This window comes from Agelaius tricolor, unplaced genomic scaffold, assembly GCF_023055355.1.
Source record: "Agelaius tricolor isolate 1412-34295 unplaced genomic scaffold, bAgeTri1.0.p SCAF_8, whole genome shotgun sequence".
NCBI lineage: Eukaryota > Metazoa > Chordata > Aves > Passeriformes > Icteridae > Agelaius > Agelaius tricolor.
Window position 1 is genome coordinate 24,172,299 of NW_027269268.1, and position 21,140 is coordinate 24,193,438.

At 34.8% G+C, this 21,140-nt stretch overlaps 1 protein-coding gene across 4 annotated transcripts in view; it reads right to left on the minus strand.

The window, feature by feature from the left end:
• FSTL5 (follistatin like 5) overlaps positions 1–21,140 on the minus strand; it is a 272,587-nt gene that overhangs the window by 52,261 nt on the left and 199,186 nt on the right. For all 4 annotated transcript variants that reach the window (XM_071431980.1, XM_071431982.1, XM_071431978.1 and 1 more), the window contains exons 8-10: positions 13,424–13,544; positions 6,642–6,803; positions 4,630–4,764 (exon numbers count right to left, since the gene is read on the minus strand). In XM_071431980.1, the coding sequence (XP_071288081.1) occupies positions 4,630–4,764; positions 6,642–6,803; positions 13,424–13,544 (418 nt within the window). The remainder of the gene's footprint in view (positions 1–4,629; positions 4,765–6,641; positions 6,804–13,423; positions 13,545–21,140) is intronic.

Below are 21,140 nucleotides of genomic sequence, written 5' to 3' on the forward strand. Positions count from 1 at the left end.
ATAAATAAAGCAAAATATCAAGAGAAATGAGGGATTTTTTTGTCTCTCTGCATGTCTGACTCAGGTAAATGCATCTCTGTAAGGACACACTTCAGGCAAACAAAGCATTTGCTCTGTATTCAGGCAGAACAGAATGCAATTTAATGTCTTGTGAAATGTAGAAGATAGAATAGAGTTAGATAAAATGGTTCCATCATGCTTAAATCTATGAATCCATGCAATACCAGTTCTGAAAAATAAAAATATGTTGGAATGAAAATAAAATCAGATTTTGAACTGCTATTTGTATTTACGAATGTGATTACACCAAAGAGTCCTTCCAACACAGCTGAGCTGTCTCAGGTATTATTAGAGGATCATGACAGTAGGGGAGACTCTTGTGTCTTCAATGAGATTTAGACCAGGTCATTAATCCCCAGAATGTTTTTACCAGTCACCACAGGGGTCATTCAGCTATCAACCAGACCAGCTATCTCATTCTCAATGGCTGTAACTGCAGGCTTGAGGGAAAATGGAATTCACAGCAAAAAGAGAATTTGCAGTCTCCAGAGAATCAAAACAGCACAGTTCTCACATTCAGAAGTATTTTAGATGCTACTGCTATTATCAACATCAGAGGAATTAAACAGGATCTGATAACAGAGAGCAGTAGAAATTTATCACCAGTACTTTTAAGAGACAAGGTATATAGGTAATATAGGTTATATAGGTAATATAACCTAAAACTTTCCATTATAGCTTCACAAATCTAGCAAAAAGGATCCATCTACTGTTGTTAAATATAGAAATAAAATTTCAGCTACAGAATGAGTTAATCGGTAAAAGGCATGGCTAAAGTATTTAAAAATAATTTGATTTCTCTCACCAAAGACAATGTTAAAATGAAAGCATGTTTTCAGAAGTCTTATTTTTAGTGCACATTGAAAAAGGCTGATGTGCTAAGAGGAGGCCAAACTATCCTTGAGACTATCATCCAATATTTAAAATTTTACCTATGCGAGACAGAGCAATGCTTCCCTGTTCAGTGCTGGCCTTTACTCAACAGATCTGAATGACAAAGCATTTTCAGAGTATTTTCCATTCACTTTCATCTAGATTATGATCCTGATTATGAACCATTATCATCAAAGTTTATTGACTTTTCTTGGTAAGTGGACTTCAAATTTCTGAAACTGGAAACTTCAAAATGAACAAGTTCCTAGCACCCTTAATTCATACTTCACATTGTGTAACTTTATTTTTTCTACCAGGATCACATTTCCCACAGTTCAGTATAGCTTTGCCTTCATTTCTTTTCTCTTTATAATACAGACATATACATTACATGCATCTGAAAAAATCCTATGAATTATGAAAACCTAGCAATCTGAGAGCACTTTTAGACAGACAAGTGAGTTAAAGGTTTGCTTATTATTTAACAATCTACTTTTCCATAATGACAGTGATTTTTATTTAGTCCAAGGTAGCAGAAAACATAGTATTATCTCTTAGGAGCTGTTTAAATCACCAATTTACAGAGAAATCAACTATCCGTGCCCTTTTGGTCACAGATTGTGTTTTTTTCTCAAAGCACTGAACTCAATTTTTAATACATTTGGGATGCATTGAAAGCAATATTCCACACAAAAATAATAAAAATTTAGGTTTTTTTGTGAAGTAACATTAAACCCCCAAAGTTTTCCCATGCACCCAAACAATGGGTCAGATAAGTACAAAAGTGAACATTTACTTTGACTATTACACTTCCTAGGAAATAAAATATATGCACTGGTAATGGAATAATGTTCTGCATTTCTTAAGTGGCTTTTGAAATTATTGTCATGCTCAAGGCAGTGGAATTGTACTTTGTATTTTAGAACTCAACTGTAAAGTTCTCACTAAACTCTCAATAGAAAATCGATCCAATGTTCAGAAATGCTTTTATTTTGCTTTGATTTTTATCTTATATGACATCACAAAGGAGAAAAGCCCAGACTAACTGACAAGCTAGTGAGAAACTGATCTTATTTTATTCAAAACAGTATCCTAAGATTTCCAAAAGGGAACCCTCTAATAAGGAACTCCAAAAAAATTTAAAAATGTTTATTCTCTTAAAGGAGGATAAAAGCAAAATAATTTATAAAACTGTCATAAATGACAGAAATAGTTTATATCAGATCATAGAGAATCACATTTACATTCACCAGAGATTATCTTTAGAATATAACTTGTGACCTAATAGACTTGAAATAGAAGTAGCTCTAGCATTGTGCTTAATATGTGTGGGTGGGGTAAAAAAAAGCCCACAATCCTATCCAAGTAGTTTTACCTAGGTGATTTTTTTCCTTAATAATCTCTAATTTAATGTATGAAGAAGAGTTTTGGAGGAAATATCAAAACAAGCAGAAAAGAGTTAATAATGAGGCCCTTCCACTTCTAAAAGCAGCTCTCCAATGCTAGCAACTCCTCCCTGCAAAGAATTTTTTTTTTAAAAACAGCCACAGCTTTTTAAACTGCATCTATAAAAATGTGTACCTGTTGTAATTTGTTCATATAGTTGTGACAATGATTTTGAGAGTCAGGGCTTTTTTATTAGTACGTACCTTATTCTTCTTGCATGTACCAAAATGGGATTCTGAACAAATTGGAGTTTAACATGTAAATATCTGCTACACCTAAGTTTGAAAGCTATAATTATACATATTTGGATTTTATGAGTATTTACACATGAATCAATTCTTGGGAAACCATTTTCAAACACCAAGGAACATAATGGTAAAATGCTTCCCTTCAATATACAACACAGAACTTGCAGAGTAAATCATTTTTATAGGAAGGAAAATGACTATATCTTTTGGATGAATTGTCTTAGAAATAGTTTGTTTTATATTCTGTCTTCCTTCATTTGCATCTTTCATGACACCAATGGTCATTCTCACAACTTACTGCTCGTAGATATTAAAGCATTTGTTACAAGCTGTGTTCACTGTATGGCATGTGATTTTACAAATCCTGCTAAGGTAGCAGATCTAAAATTATTACATCATATTACAAGTCCTGTAAAAAGTGTTCTGCATTGTTGTGCAATATCCATACATATTCACAGCAGATCAGATCTGCAGAACTGGACTGACTTAACTAAACTTAAACTAAACTTAAACTAAACTTAAACTGACTAACTTAACTGAAACACTTGCAAACTGGCTAGTTTGCTACAAATAATTTGTTGTTAAGGCCTAACAAGTTTTAACCTAACATTTATATAACAACCTAACATATATATAACCAACTAGAGTTCCTCAGGGTCTTGAAATTTGGCAACATTCACAATATTTTTCACACAATGCAATAGGCAAATGGAAGTGGCCAAGCTACTTCACATTACCAGACTACCAGGAACTCTGCATGATCAAACAACTTATTTATCCTCAGGTGTCTCCCCAGAAATGTCTGAGCAGTAATTTTCATGACACTTAAAAAAATCCGTGTTAAGGCATTTGAAAAATTACAGTTATAATTAGTCTTACTTAAAGCAGCTAAGTAAAGATATCAACATTTTAGATGATAAAATTTTCCTACACGGAAGATTTCCTCTGAAATATTTGAAGCATAGCAAACCTATATGTAACTGAACTCAATGTCCTGTGGCTTGTAAGTGTCAGGCAGACTTGCAGTGGTACTAATTCTGCCACTGGTACCCTGCTGAGTACTTGACACTGCTGAATATGCTTTTAAATGAACAGGAATGTCTTAAGTTAATGCAATCACACTCACTAGTAAGATAACTATTATTTTACTGGATGTATTTCTAATAAGTATGTAGTATTCATTAAAATAAGAGATTCAAAAGAAAAAAAAACAAACAGACAAAACCAACCAATCAAACCAAACAAAAAATGGGTGAAATATAAACTCAGGAATGGATTTTTCTAAGCAAAGTGAGGTAAGAGGAAAAAAATACTGTTAGACAAAAAAATACTGTTAGACAAATAATAGGAAAACAGGGTTTATAAATTCCACTATCATTTAACAGAGGATAAAGAATACTGCTTTTTAGTAGTGATATTGATTTCTTTGGCAAATTCAACTCCCAAAATAGAAGTGAATATGTTCACTATTCCTCCATATTCCAGGCACAAGGCAGCATGGGTAGGCTGGAACTGCTCTGGACCTGCTGGGCACTTCAGCAGGTGAGATCAAGCCATATGATTACTGTCACACCATGAAGCTGATTTTGACTCTCGGTGTGTGTCAAGAACAGACAGGAAGGAAAGGTCTTCCTCCCTCACCCCATCAACTACTGGGAAACACACTAATAGTTTCCATATACAGACATCCCTTTTCTTTTTCTCTTCACATTCCCTTTGTATGCAACACATCTCTCACAAGGAAACAACCAAAAATTTACCAGCAATGTAAAAAAATTTTTGTTTCACACAATGAATCAGAGATTTCATTTTACTTCTAAATGTACTGCAGATTTTGCACTCGGCCTTCAGTGACTCTTGGATGCCATTAATTGAACTTTATTTTTTTAAATCAGCTATCTGCACAAACTTTTTTAAATTTATTTAACGTTTCATAGTTTTAATATTGATTAAATGTTTGAGAGTGGGCGACGTGTATTTTTATACTTCTCACAATACTTACGAGTCTTTCGAGCAGAATCTTCCACAAAGAGAGAAGAAATATCCTCATCCACCCCTGCTTCATTCTTTGCAATGCAAGTGTATGCTCCTGTATCTTCATAGCGCACATTGCTGATGTGAACCTCGCTGCCATTTGCTGAAAGGAGAGGAAAAACTTAACATGCAGACACACTAGTGCTTTCAGATTATAAATTCAGAAGGGTTTCTCTGCTTACACTAATTAAACCATTTTCATTCCTGAGTTCATAACTTGGAGGCATGCCAAATTAGTCCAAAGGTATTCAACTGGCTAGTGAATTACATGCACTATTTCATCTCACAGTTATTCAGAGTGCCTCAGTTGGTTTTGTGCTTCTGAGACAAATATCGATCTGAGGTTTTATATATATTTAAATTACTATTTTTTTTAAAGCCAGGTAAATATTAGGTTTTTATTATGTTGCATCTGTTTACTAGACACCATCATTTCCTTTACACAAAATAACCCAAGGAATACAACTGGCCAAACATCCAATGTAAATAAAAATTTTAATTTGTTGTTCCTAACCAGAGGCACCAAGTTAGTTTTGGTATTGTGTGACTGCAGTGTAACAACAGAAAAACAGGTGCATTGAAATTTTTCCCCTACATCAATGTAGAAGCTTCTGGAAACCTCAGGAATTTTATGTCAGACTGTGTAGGAATGTCAACAAACAATCCAGGTTTCACAGGCAAAGGTCTTTTAAATAATGTGATGTGAATAATTGTGTGAACAATGATTCATTGAATTTTAAGTATAGTATACTTGTTCAGCTGTAGGAACTATAAAAAACCAAGCTTTGTAGATATTCTAAAGTATGGACTAAAAGGGGCATTGTCTTATGGTGTAGCACCCTTCTAGCTTGAAGCAAGTGCACAGATAGTTTAACTCAGGAAAAAAAACTCTGGGAAAATGTAATGAGATTTTCAAAATTTTATTTCAAATAATTCCATGCTAGAAAATTGAATTAAATGTATTTTGCTTACAGAGGAATCCTTTGAATTTATTTTTCATAAATATATGGAATAGAGACAAAGGTGAAAAAAAATTTCCTCAAATCCCTACAGGAGAAATTAAGAGAATGTTGCAATAGAAGAGAAGTTCATCACTTTCTACTCATAGTTGAAAGTGTTTTTGCAAGGCAATTGTTCACAAATATCCAAGAGAGTTGTACATGAAAGAACAGGGGACTATGACACCTGCAGGGGAAGTAACACTTCAGAGAAGCATTGCCATATCTGTCCCACTGCTTCTTACAGTGCAGGCTGAGTGCTGTCCTATCTTAACTACACATCCTGGTTTTGCTGATGAGTGAGAGAAAGTTTTGAAGGGAACACAAGCAGCAGGAGATTTTTTTTTTCTCCTACAGCTATCAAAAATTACCAGAAAGACTGAAGCAGAGATTTTATGCTGAACATGTCCACTGATTTTGCTGAGCCCTGAAGATTAATAGAAATGAACTGGTGCTAAAGGTATGACTTTCCTTGTTTTTTTGGGTTTTTTTTTAGGTTTGTGGGGTTTGAGAGGTTTGGGTATTTTGGGAGGGGAGGTAGGGCTTGTGTGTGTGTTTGCAATGTCTTTGCACTCCCACACAGGTCTGCTGATATTCTTCAGTAAAGAGCACATCCATTTCAGGTACTTCTCCTCCAGTCCTTTCTACTATGAGGTCCCCAAATCTCACAAGATTCTTATCAGTTCTGACTGGGACTAGGTCTTGCACTGCCTGCTCCACTCAGATACTGCACAATATCAAACAGCTAAGAGCATATTGGCAGCATACTGGTAATCCTGCCAGTAAGTACAATCATTATTCTAACAAAGACAAAGCAGAAAGACATGTCTTGGGAGTAACTGGAAGAAATTGCATCTTTTGAAATGTTTTAGCTTAGACTTCAAGCCTTTGTTAAAACTATGGAAGAAGAGCAGTTAGTATGGAAATGATGCACGGATAAAACATTAGCAAGATGTAGAAAACAGTAAGTGCATTCCTTTACCTTGAAGAGTTAGCTGTTTGGATAACTTTGGAGTGATATCAATTCCATTCTTCAACCAAGCCAGTTGTGGGTTGGGAATTCCTTCAGCGTGGCACCGAAGGCTAGCTGTCACACCTGGCTCCCTCGCCTGGCTCTCTGGATAGACTCGGATAACTGGTGGAACTGAATACAGAAAACAATTATAATTTAGTGGAGAACATTATTTTCATTTTAAGAAAAATAATGATAAGCAATTCAGAAGACCCCTGCAGCTATATATAACTACATACAGATGTGGTATTCCTCAGATATTCAGTGACAGTCAATGCAGAATTCTGTCTCAGAAAATTTATGAAGCAGACAAAATATTGTGAGAAAAACCTCTTTTCACTGTGGTATCAAAAAAAAAAGCCTCAATTCTTCAATAGTTGGTGGTCGAGTATTAAGATTTTTATTTTTCCTTGGATTTCTTTATAAAATATGACTAATGTACAATTAGCGAGACATGATACGTTGTAAAGAGATTTTAATTACCCTGTTTCACAAATCTTAGCCTTTCATCTCCACCTTTCCCCTCTTTGCAAAACACCTAGTAACAATCCCTTCTACATGCAAAAAACCTGTTCAGGTTTATAATTCTTTATACATGTTCAGACAGGACCTTCTGTACCCATGATACCACCTCCCTTCTTTACCATATGGACACTTCACTAGCTTATGTTCAACCTGATTTCCCTCTGAAGTCCTTTCCTGCCAAGATGCCTTCCACTAGGTGGTCTTCAGGATATACTGGTGCACCAGGGATGTTTTTCCCTGGGTGCAGGACTCCTGTGTTTGTCTTTGAACTTCCTAAATTCCTGCTGGTTCATTTCTCCATCCTGTCAAACAAACAGCAGCATGACCCTGTAGTCTACCAGCCACTCCTCTCAGTTTGGTGCCATCTAAAAAACTGTTGAAGGTAGAACTCTGCCCCATTTATTCAGATCATTAATTAAGATTTTAAGTCCATTTGTCCTTCTGGACAAAACGTCCAGGCAGCTGGATAACTGTGTTACATGATGAGTGAACAACCAGCTCACGGGTCAGGAACAGAGTTACAGTGAATGAGGTAACATCTGGCTGGGATCCAGTCATTAGTGGGGTTCCACAGGACTTAATCCTCAGCCCAGTTCTCTTCAAAATCTTCATTAAAGACTTGGACACAGCACAGGACTTGAAGGAATACTAAGTAACTTTGCTGACAACACCAAATTGGGAGAAGCTATTGACTCCCTCAAGGACAGAGAGGTCCTGCAGAGAGACATCAACAAATTAGAGATGGGAAATCACCAACTGTATGAAGTTTAACAAGGGAAAATGCCAGATTCTGCACCTGGGGCACCTACAACCAGGGGCAGCCCTGGCAGGTTGTACAAACTGGGGAATGAGGTGCTGGAGAGCAGTGCTGTGGAAAGGGACCTGGGGTCCTGGCTGATGGCAAGTTGAACATGAGTCAGCAACTCATGAGACAACTTGCTTGAGGTTGTTTCCAACAATAAAAAATATTAACTGTAATAAGATTAAGGAAGTGTATTTCCTATTCGCCAAAGTTTTGTTTAATGCAGCTCTACAAGTGTGGAATACTTAGGTTGTCACAAAACACAGCTGGGTAGAGGATGAAGTATCAGTTGATAATGAAAGAAGATAACAAGATCAAAAATTAACTGTGTCTACTTTGGCATGAGATTAAATACTTTCAAATCCTATTCAACTATTTACAAGAGATGTCTCAGCATGCTGTCCCATTAGATCATAGAAATGCCTTACACTTCTGCATTGCAAGAAATGCATAAATCTACCTTATCTCAGATAGGATGCAAAAATCAGTAGGCTTCAGGGATATTTTAAACCCAGTTAGAGAGAACAGCCTTTTCTACATAACCCCAATATGCAAATTGCAAAAATGTACTATAATAATATGGGAGAAGGTTAAAAATTAGATAATATGGCTTTTAGTTTCTTAGACTACCAGCTGAGAGGAAGAGCACATAAATATCAGAGATTTAAGGTTTCTATTGATTTTCTGGAAAGGATTTTGCTTTCATGGAAGTGGATCTTAATTCTTCATCTCAAGCCTGACATTCCCACTCCTATTTCCCCTCAATTTCTTCCCTCTTTAATCTCCTCTTGCATAGCATCGTTGTGCTCCATACTGAGACCCTGCCTTCCCCACTGTGTTCTTCAGAATGGGCCCTGCTTGACTGCACATTCACTGGTTTGAATATTTTTGGCACCTCAGCTCCCTGTCTTGCTCTGCCACACTTCCTAAAGTCCAATTTTCATGTCTGCCTGTTCAGCATTTCTTGACACAAGGTCCTTTATGTAGCCTACGTCATGTTGTAGATTTCCCACTGCAGCAAAGCCAAATGCCTTATTCTTCCACTTTGTCTCTGGAAAAGCAAGGACCTTTCACTTCCTTAGAGACTGGACTGCCATCACTGAACACTCTCAAGCATCTCAGCAACAGAAACAACTTTTAGGACCAATAGCAAGGCACTGCAATTAGTTGTGTTCTGACTACATAGGCCAGAATATTTCTAGTCGCTTTCTGTGTCAGTGAAATATTCTAACTGCATAAAAAACTTACAGGTATTTAACTACCTCACCTGGACAGACCTCTATTGAGAACATGTGAAGAGAATTTTTTTAACAGTTCAATTTCAAAGAATTTTCACTGACAGGAAATGGGAGTGTATTAGTTTTATTTGGGCAAAAGGCATGCAATATTTCTGATGCAATATTACTGCTAAAAAAGTTTTAGAAAATATTATAACTGAAATCTAACTCTTCCTAAACCAACAAATAAAATTCACCCTGCATGACAAAATATTATTTTTGCTAAATTAACTACTTAAGGGTTGTTAGGAGATATGAAGGGAGGAGAGGACCTGCTCAGGTGAAAATGTGTCTGAGTTTTCTTTTACCTTCCCTTATTTCTATAGTAGATCCTGTTCCCTTTAGCACTGTTTTCCAGGAACAGAGGTTCTTCCATGACAGTAGGGTTTATTTTTTGCCATGTCTTTCCTCTATTTGCTACCAGTTTCCTCTTTCCTCACCAATAATGTGTCTGACAAGTTCATACAACTAGAAATGGTTTTCAACCCTTGTTTTGCATTATAATTTTTATTTCATATTACCCTGAAGACTATTTGTAATATTCCACTAAGAAAGAACTGTGCCACTGAGGCATGCTCCAGAGAAATGAAATATAAGTGGAGTTGTGGGCTCAGTCTAAGAAGTTAATTTGATGTGACAAATTCAATATAAAGACTTTGGGGTTTGTTTGAATCAGGTTTTTGTTTGTCTGTTTTGTTTTGTTGGTTTTTGTTTGGGTTTTTGGTGTAACTCACCAGAACAAACAAACAAATAAATATCACCAGAAATAAAATTTTAAGTACATAATTAATGTGACTATTCACAATGACTTTCAAAGAGGTATGTTCTAGCATCTTGAGCTAAAAAAACTTACTTTAAAAGGGAGAGATCATGACATATATTAAAAAGGGAGAGGAGACACCGCATGTTTATATTTAGTAAAGTATAACACTCAATTGAGTGAATTCTACATCCCATTTCTTTCAATTCAAAAAAGCAATGTGAGACTGTTGGTTCCAAGTATAGTGGATATGTTACTATTCAATAGCTCTAGCACTTGCTATAAAACCTCTTGAGCATTATTTCAGTTGGGTCTCATGGCGGAGGGAACTGAGAAAATAGTCTATTCCAGCTGTCTTGAATCCAGGAGAATGCATGTATTTAAAAAAGAAAAAGGGGATAGCTATAGTGAACTAGGTTCTTCTATTGATATACATAAAAAATAACTCTTGCTTAAACTTAGATACTTTGGAAAAACAAAGCTGGCAGACAATTCTTCAGACACTACACATTCCCTGCTTACATCTGGCTGAGGGACTGGGCTCTCCATTCTGTACCTTAAGGTATCAGAACTGCTGATCTTATTTAAGTCTCACTGCCATATTAGAAGAAAAATAAAGATCAAACTGATAGACTCAAATTCATTTAGTCATATAGCCTCAGAGTCATAAAATCTCAAATCTGTATACACAGAAAGTTGTAAGTATTATAAATATTAATAATTAAGACTGTGTTATGAAAGAGTTACTGCTTCCTGATCACAACTTTTTATTTTGGTTTTGTTTTTAGTTTATATGAAAAGGCTTAAAATATCAACTTATAGGGTTGCTCACAACATTTACCATATTATTTGTATAAGAGTAGACTGATTATTTCACCATAAAACAAGCCTTTTACAGTGCTCACTAATGTATTTTTAAGACTCCAAAGGAAGCTCATTATTCTTTACTACTGTGCCAGATAATTCAAAACTAAAAATATCTTAGATTTTAATCTTAAAAATAAATCAGATTTATATCTATAATAATTGCACACTAGCCTAAAATATATGATTTTTTTTCCTAGAAATATATAGCAATACATAAATGGAAACCAAGAAAGAACTTAAAATCTAATTACATTGTTTTCATTGAACCTTCACATTAAATCTTTGTGCTCAACGTAGTCTCATTATCCCATTAACCTTTTGACTGACTCTCCAGTTAATACAAGTATCATTATATTAATTAGTCATTATCACAGCTACAAGTACTGACCATCATGCCTGTGCTTAAGAAGCTTATTCCTTAGAAGTACAAATCTAAACTGTGGAAGAGCTGTTCATTTGACCTTTAATCTCAGTGGATTTAACTCAATTTATCCACAACACGCACAGCAAATAATCCTATTGTTCAAAAGGTCTCCTTTTCCTGTTTCTTGCTCCCCAAAATATCAACATCCAAAATCATTTAGGAAGGTACCACTCCAGTGCCAGCTTTTGCAATAGGAGCTATCTGAGGTTTACAGTGGTTTCCAGATGAAAAACCAATTTCCTGTCAGACACATTATCACTAGAAAAACCTACATTTGTCCTCCTTCACCTCTCTCAAATTATGTTTCTTGAATTTGTAGTCTTGCAGGAAACCTTCTTCAACTTGAGCCAAGTTTTGCCTCATTATGAGCTGATCTGAGACAAACATGAATTCAAGAGTATTTTAACTCTTGCTATGCACCTCTGGGGGATTATTTACACATTGGGATTGGTCAGGAATGTATTGATAAGAATATAATTTTGTGAATAATTTAGGGTAAACCAAATCCCATAAAACAGAGGAGAATGTTGGTCAAGAACCCACTAACGTGTTCATCTTGCCAAGAACTCTGCTATGCCTTCAGGAATTAAAATATTAATAAACTGCACATCAGTTTTCTCACTAGTTTAGCCAGTAGTTGCTGCCTGGATTTTTAAATGACAGAAAATAATTCCAGAAGAAAAATTTGGAGGAAAATATGTTGATGCCATGTTCCCATTAGATCGGGGACAATGCTTTATGTACAATATGTTGTGGTTCGGGAGGGGAAGAAACTAGGAGAAAAAAAGTTGAAATATATGGATAGAGAAATATTACAAGCCAGCTTCCTGGGCAAACATACCAGCAAAGACAAAATGTTTATAAAACTGCAAACAAGCACTAAGTGTCAAATGAATTTAAAATGTGAAGATGCTAAGAACAGAAAAGGGGGGGAAAGGCCATTAAAAGAAGAGAAATCAAAGTAAAAGCCAAAATTAATCTTGGGAGCTGTATTTCATACAGATATACATGAAAGATAAGAATAAAAGAAAATATTTCATCATTCTTGGATGTTAAAAAAAGTCAGCCAAATAAGGGTTTATGCAACTGATTAATAGCTAACAAACGAAAGAATGATGATAACAGCAGTGGCCAGGAAACTAGGGCTAGAGTATGCCTCAGGAGAGAAACACAGCCTCTTAATGCAAAGTAAATTTGGAGAAGATTGAGGTCAAACATGATTCTGGATAGGATTAAACAACAACATGGAATGACAAACACTGGTAATTTACAGCAGAAAGGGAGTCTTAAGAGTCAAAGATAAATATGAATTGAAATAACATGAAAACACTCTAAGGGAAAAAAAGACATTAAACCTCAGAGATGATAAAGCAGACCCTTCATCAGTGGAAAAGAATTCCTTAAAATACTTTAGGAAATAAATTGCATATAAGAAAAAAGAGAGGGTACATCAGCTCGAGAGAAGGTAAAGGCCTGCCTTCAGGGCACCAGTATCAAAGCAGTTAAGTTTTGTCCAAGTACAGAATTCAATGAAGTGTTACCTGGAACTTGAACAGATGTAGGAAAATGTAAAGATCAAGTTTTCAAGTCCAGGTGCCTCAAGCTAATCTACTAAAATCATGGGTAGATTTCAATAACATAAAAGTGAATTTAGAAGCCTACATCAATTACAAAACCTTCAGAGAAGTGCATTCTATTAATCTTACATTCAACAAAACATTCTTAACACAAGAAACTTACACATTATTTTTCTCAGCATGTTCCCCAGGTTACTAAATTAATACTAAAACCTACTTCATCTGTGTGTATATGTATACATAAACCACTTGCTGTTCTGCATAACATCACAGGTGCAAAGCAAGTCCTCTGGACTGTCTTTACACCTTTTAATAGTTATTATTCTATGGAAGTAATAAGTTTAAATTATTGTGTTTCATTATTTTTAAGGTGATTTGAAGGAGATAAATGAAGAAAAAATTATATATCTTTTTCTATTAAGAGGTAACACAATACAAAAATATGTAGGAAAGAAACAACTGATCTGCTTAACAAAATTCAGGTTTCTTATGACTTGATAATTAGAACATTTTTCCTTACCAGTCACTTGGAGAATATGAGTTTGATAGAGCTTATCATACCCATCAGCATAGCAGGTGTAATTTCCCATATGAGTTGTGGTAACCTTAGTGATGTACAGGGACCCATCATCTCCAAAATCCTACCAGGAAAGATTAAAAACAAGGTTGTCATAATTAAACCCACATCTCTACAGTAATTACGCTCATCATCTCAGCAACAAAGCTGTGATGCAAATATCAGACATCACACATCACAAATATTAAACCAGCATATCTGACAGTAATCTGAAATTCAAATATTATACTTGTGAATGGTGAAGTTGTTTAATCTTGCTACATATATTGTGACTGTAAAAGAAAATACAACTTTTATTTTAACAACTAGATAAACTGGGCAGAAGCAATATGTTTACTTAGCTATGACAGTTATTTGCAGAAGAAAAGCTGTTGAGAATTGCATCCGACCAGTGAGAAAAACTAAATCTATGCAAAAATTAATAAGTTAAATGACATCCTGTGGAAGTGTTGTCATCCTTTGTAATAAGCAGATATGACCAAAAAAAATTCTCATTTTTCTTCAATTCTTCTCGTTAGATTCACTGATACATTACAGAAGCACTACAGCTGTAAACTGATTTCAGGGATCTGGGATTCCTGAAAGGAAATGTTTGTGGTCAAGACCAAGGCAAAAGAGGCTTTTAGTACATTGTCGTCTTCTACTTCTTTTGGCACTGGGTCCCATGCTAGCTCACCAAAAGGTCCATATTTTCCCCTTTCTTTTGCTGCTGATATAGTCCTGAAACTCTGTAGACCTTCAAATATCTGGACCAGATCCAATTCTGGGATGGCTTCATCTTTTCTTATCTGCACATTCAAATAGAGTCTCCAGGTTCTTCCTTGGTCACCTGTCATTCTTTACACCTTTTTATTTGAGTTATGTCAAGAGCTCCTTGTTCATTAATACAGACTTCTTGCTGCTTTTGATTTACTGTTCCTTGTGAAAGCTTGTTCTTGAACATAGAGGAGGTCATCCTTGAAAATCAACCATCTCTCTTAGACCCCTTTTACTTTCAGCATGATCTCCTACGGAATTCTTCCAAGCACATCCTTGAACGGGCTGAAGTCTCCTTTCCTGAAGTCCTTTGTGGTATCGCTTTTTGCCCTGCTGTCTCCTCTTAGGCTCCTTGACTCTGCCATCTCATGGTCACTGTAGCCAAGGTTGTCCTCACCTTCATATCCCCAACAAGTTCTTCCTTATTTTTTTTCTTCACAAACTTTATAACCTTATCTATAAAGTCCTCAAATCCATGAAGACTTTATCAAAAGCTTGCAAAACCAAAAACATAAGCTACAATACTTCAGTCACTGTAAATTGCACAGTAAAAGAACTTTGATAGAAAATATTACTATGTGTTGCCTTATTCCTACATTCTGTCCTTTGGATCTTAAAAATGAGAAATACTGGGCTACATTAATCTCTGGTGCATTATGACTATTCTTGCATTCTTCCATGATCTCACCTACAACTTTTCCAACTTATTGGGATTTATTTTTTGAGTTCTCACTTTCCAGTTTTTATTTTTACTCAGAGAACACAAGACAACTGAAATCTCTACCAAATTCCTTTTAATTTCTCAGTCTTGTTTCTTTAAGTACACTCAAGATATTATTCAAAAAAAATGTATCTCTCTGTATTTCTTCATCCAAAGATGTGTGGGCAGCTAAATTTCACATTTCACAACTCTGTGCTTCCAATGGTTCTGCTAGTTGTTCCATGGGAGAACAAAACAACACGCCTAAAAAATAAACCCACCTGGTAATCAATAACTTGACTTCCTCAAGATAACTAAAGGTTTCTATATTAGCATTGGTTATACAGAAAATATTTCTACCAAATCTTCAATAACCATTACATGTTGGCACTGCAAAGATCAAAAAAGGCACCCTCTTTAAGACTTCATTTTTAACTGATGATGCGAACCAGCGCAATTCCCCTTCAGAATAACCCACCCAACTAACTTCAAAAAACTTCCTTATTGGATATTTTGATCTTTGTCTCTTTCTAAAATATATGAAGCAGAAGACCAATTTACTTTTTCCCCCTTACTAGCTGAACACACGTCTTCAAAGCGTTCTTCTTCAACAGCATTATTAGTGGAAGATGAAAGGACAGCTATTCAAAAGAGCCAGAGTACAGGTACTTACATTTTATCTGGAAAATGGGTTTTGTTGTTACCATTTGGAATTTTTTGCCTAATCTCTGCCAAAGATATTTGTGAGTAAAATAGGGCAGAGGATGGAGTGTAGAAAAATTCAGCTGCTAAAATGCAGTCTGGAGCCTAGTTTAATTTAACATTCCTTATGCTAAATTACTAGATATTGCTCTGTTTCAGCTCTTTAACTGATTCACTGTGGCATATGATATCTTCAGGTACCATTCCTAAGTTTTCTAAGTAAATGTGTGCCTGTGCATGGTTTCTCCCTTCTTTTTCATAGAAACCATGGATGAAACACTCCTGTGGTTATTTTATATTAGTATTTCAATAGAATTCACACATGATGACTCTCAGAGAGTTAGAAATTTATGGACAGTATGCTTTCTTGTTAGTGGTGAGCTTTGTCTGGTTGTTTGGTTTGTTTTTCTTTACAACTACAAAATAAATGTCCTCAGCTTATTGTGATACTGAGTTCAATGTTTGTTTTGTTAATTAAAGCAAACCACTCAATACAAAGTGAACTTAATGTTGTAAGCAGCATTTGAAAAGGGATGGTGAAGTACAAACAGAGCTACTTGACACTGCATGTTGACAAGTATTTAGTGTTTTATTGACTAACTCACAAGCTGAGTAATTTAAAAAAACCCTGTATCTATACTGACAGACAAACATCTTTGAAAGAGACCCTTCAAAAAGCAACAGCAACAAATACATAAAAGTGGGGGTTTTTTTACATTTTGGAAAATATATTTGATGACAGTAAAAAAAAAAGAAGTTACTACAAGCTCAGTTTTTGTTCTCCTCCTGTTCACATAGAAATGGCAAGGTACTTCTAAAACTACATTGAGAAACTCTAATTATTTTTGTCATACATGAAAAGATAGAATTGAACAATTATATTAACAATGATTCAGCTGCTGCAATTCTGTTCTCCTGAAGAACTTGACAATTCACAAATCATGATATATGTTACAAATAATGAACAAAATAATAAAGAAAGACTTCAATTTGATAGTGAATCTTTGCTTTTCTCTCTTACTGTTTATAAAACAGAAACTAAAGGTGATTTTTTGTTTTGAGTCAGCAATTATATCCTTGGGGTTTATAACCCTCTTTCATAAGCTAACACTTTGCATATGAGAGAATTTATGACCATTTTCCAGCATTTCTTCATTAACAGCTCTAGGAAGACTCTTCATTGCTTTCTCCCCACAGAAGAACATATAATGAAACAGACTGCTTGAATTTGTTCATCATCATAGAAGATAGGAGTATTTTTGTTTTAGTCTGTGCCATTTGGGTTTTTCTCTTTTTTTCCAGCATTTTTTGCCCATACTTTGCTTTCCTAAATAGCTTCTTGGGGGTTTTGGCTTTGTATAAATAATTTTTTAAAAAATAAAGAAAAGTACATGGGCTATGTGAACTGAAGATGTGAATCCTTACTTACATTATCCTCAAACAGAAAAAAATTAGTTTTATTGTGTTCTTAATAAATGGAATTAGTGGACACCAAATATTAAGAATTCATGCTTTTTCATATTACCTTTATTTCTATTTGCAGTCTTTAACAAATACACAACAAAGGAAAAAATATATTGTTTGGGCCCTTTTTTATTGATGGTTATCAATTGTATTTAAATTATAATGATAACACTGGGTGGGAGCATTTCCCTTATTTTTAAAGGAAAATCTTGATTTTTTTTTTTAATGGGGAAAGGCAAAAAACCCCACATCATCTGTCTCTGAGCTGATCAGGTAGAAAATGTGAAGCTAAGAATTAAAACTCCGTATTGGTTTGCTAGGGGAACTCTGAAACCAGAATATCTGAAACCAGATATTTTCAGAACAGTTGTTTGCTTGTAAAACACAACCAGTATACATATTCTCTTTTATTTTCTGTACATTTTCCCAAGCTTTCTGCATTTTATTTCAGTCAACTCATGGAAGTACCAGTAATACTAATGTCACATTGTTGCTCATATTTTACAGATTTTTCAGTATCTCTAACTTCCTTTATTACAAGGACACAGAGAGTAGATATCCTTTTGAAGGTTAACTAAAAACATTTTAAAAAATAATTATTTATGTACAGTTCATTTCCCAGACAAACTCAGCTCAGGCTTTTTGTGCTAATGTCAATGCTACAACTCCTATTTTCCAAGTAATCATTTCTCTGTTCATACTGGCAAAGCAATGCAACTCTGCACTTTACTACTGACTGCCACAAAGAAATTATATTGCACAAAGAACGCTAAGAAAAACTGCATTTGGCAGAAATCCAAGATTTTTTTAAAGTTTTCCTTCTAGATTAAGAGGGAAAACAAACCCTACATTTCATAAGCACAAATTCTGCATACCTTCTCTCTGTCTTAAATTTTACAGCTGCAATAAGAACAAATAATGAATCTAGTGTAAGTCCACTGGTAGAAGAATCAGCCTGACAGAAAATTACAAATCATGCCATAGCTTAAAGAAGTGAAGTGCACAGTCTAACATAAACACTAGTCCAGTATATGCAGTAGAAAGTGATAAAATCTTAAAAGAAACTATGTTATCAAGAATACAACACCAGACACCAATTCGTTACTATTAATGCAGACTAGTTTTGGTCAAAGGAAATTAACCTTCCTAAGCTTCTTTTACAGTCATTTGAGAAAGCTCAGGGCAGCAAAATCCTTTTATGGGATCATTCAGTGGATCTGTCAGTGCTCACTGTTTTAGCTGCCACCCACCTCTCTCTGCTGACCATGAAAACAAACTTCCTAGCTACAATTAGATATTCCAAGCATTTCATTGGTTCCCCTTTTCTTGACACTGGGGAGAACAGAAAGAAAAAAGCAAATAATGACTGAATTTTACAAAGGCTGTATCTCATTATCACAAAAGAGCTATACTAGCCTTACTCTACTGATGACTGAGTAAAGTGGTGAACATTTAGTGAGTAATTCAGAACATCTAAATAGATCTCCCATGCTGAGAAAGTCTTCATGCATATCTTCCTAAGCTTGTACTATATTACAAATGTTCAATGCAGAGGCCACCCTCTATCCTTGCTTCCTAAAATAAGACTTTGAAATGCATAAGCCCAGGCCAGTAGTTGAGTTGAGACGGATTTGGCTGTGTTCAGCAAATCTGAGAAAAAGTTTATTTCTCTGACTAGAAATGAATACAATAACACTGCACCTGTTTAAATAATTAATTAGACATGTATGATTTTCCCTTTATTCTCTGAGATACAGTAAGGACTGCAATTTCACTTCATGAGGAAATAGTAACAGCTAATAAATGGTAATATCCATTATTCTACACAAAACATGCAACTGCTTTGTGCTTTTCAAAAAATGTCAGTTGATTAAAAATTAGTTTTGCTACTTGGAAATCTAATAATGTTCCAACCTCTTAAGAACCTGAAGAGGGATTACACAGCAAAGTGACATAAAATGCCTCAGTGCTAGATTACACCAGTGAGAATAATGACTTCATTTGATATGTAGATGTGTAAAGAGAATTTGGAATTTTTTTCTTGTTTATGGCAGACACCAGACATAAGTGAAAGCTTTGCCAAAATACTAGAGCTCTTGAGGCTAGCCATAAAACATCACTAACCTTTTACTTCCCCAAAAACTCCGTAATTTTACGTTATCTTGTGATGAATCGGCAATAAGGACTGCTAATTTATTTAGACATTCAAAATCTCCAACTGAGTAGATGCAGTATATTTTAAATGGAAAATTCAGCATGCTCTGATACAGCTGTCTTTTTTATTGCTTCATGTTACATAGAGATCTTCAGAATGACTCATATACCATTTGACTTTTACTCCTTTTTAACAAACCAAATTGTTATATAATCAGATTTAATCAAATAAATCTATTTGACATTCATTCCTCACATATTTTTCAAGTTAAACTCATAACCAATGAAATGAATTTATAATACTTACTCAATTACCACAGTTTATTATCATTCCCCTAAACTGTTCCCTTTTTTAAAATCAGATTTAATTGTAGATATATTTATTATCACACTCCAAGCCAGTGCTGCAAAGAGAAACTAGCTTTGCACTATGCAGTTTACTTGGACCATATTCCAAAGTGTATCTAAGTGTTAGGAAGGCCCAGAGAAGCAGAAGTACTGATGTAATTTACTCTGTAAGGTGATTCAGTTTAGAATTCACTGAATATCCCCTAAATTTTTCTGATTCTAAAAATATCACACTATATAATTATACTGTGCTAAGATTTAATCTGTTTTCAAATACTTATACTACAAACTATTTAGTTTTAAATTTATAAAGTTTATTGGAATTTTTGATCTTCCTACTACACAAAACACTGGATTTCAGTTTTAGTTGCATCAGTCCAAAGCCCTTTTCTTATACTGAAAATAATTCATATCTTTGGTTCCCGAATTAGACTACTCTTGAAACAAAAAACCCATTTCATTTCATAGAAACAAATTTCTCCAGATGTTTCCTTATAAAACTCAAGAGAATCTACAAAAAAAAAAGAAAACAACCCTTAAATTTTTGTGTTACTCAAATTTTCATCCAATTATTATCTAGTCCATCCCATGTATTTATGAATTATCCAGGAGTGAGACAGACAAGTAGGTAGAGTGTCTACAAGGTTTATGCAATCCACAAAAGCCCAGTGCAATAAATTGTGGGTTGTCGCAAACTTCTTTATGTACATGTGATAAACCAATAAATAGACAACAAAAATATCTTTTCAAACAACTTTTAAATATCTTGCAGGCAAAAAAAAACTAAACCAAAAAAGATAGAGATTTTTTGAGAATCCCCTAATATGTGGCAGCTGAAAAGGGTATATTGGGGTAAGTGGCAGGGGAAAAAAAAGGCAACCTAGTACCTTAAAATGATTTAAAAATCAGAATGATTCACTTTGGCTCATTCTTAGCATACTAGGGGGAAAAAAGCACATTATAATTCACATAATCTTTCTAAAGTTGATCTCTCATTTTAAATGCAGCATTAATGTATGATCTAAAGACAAGAGTAGAAAGAAAACAGGGCCAGTCATAAACTACTTGGATTATTAACACAATCCCACTTGCATCAGTTTGTTATCCAGCACGTCATACAAGAAATAGGCACAAAGATGCTTAGAAAGATTCTGGATGTAATTCCTACGCTAAACTTTTTTTTTTCTCAGCTATACACCTGATTACATACAACAAAATGAATGACATCCATTCCTTGCCATCTTTTTCTCTTTTCTTATAAAATCAAAATATTGGCAGTTTGAACACAAGCACAGCAGCTTCACTTAAGGGTTTAACCAAGACTGACACACCCAATAATTCTGAAATATTCTTAGAGCCTTTTAAATAAACAGAAAAGTCCAGTCACTTGAACTAAGCACTCAGGATGAAACTGGGGTACTGCAAAAAGATCGTGAATTTACACTACTAAAATACTGAAAGCTGAGACAATTTACATTTAATACTAATCTTGGTTATCTAAGCTTTACACACACAGCCTTTGCTCAAACCACTAAT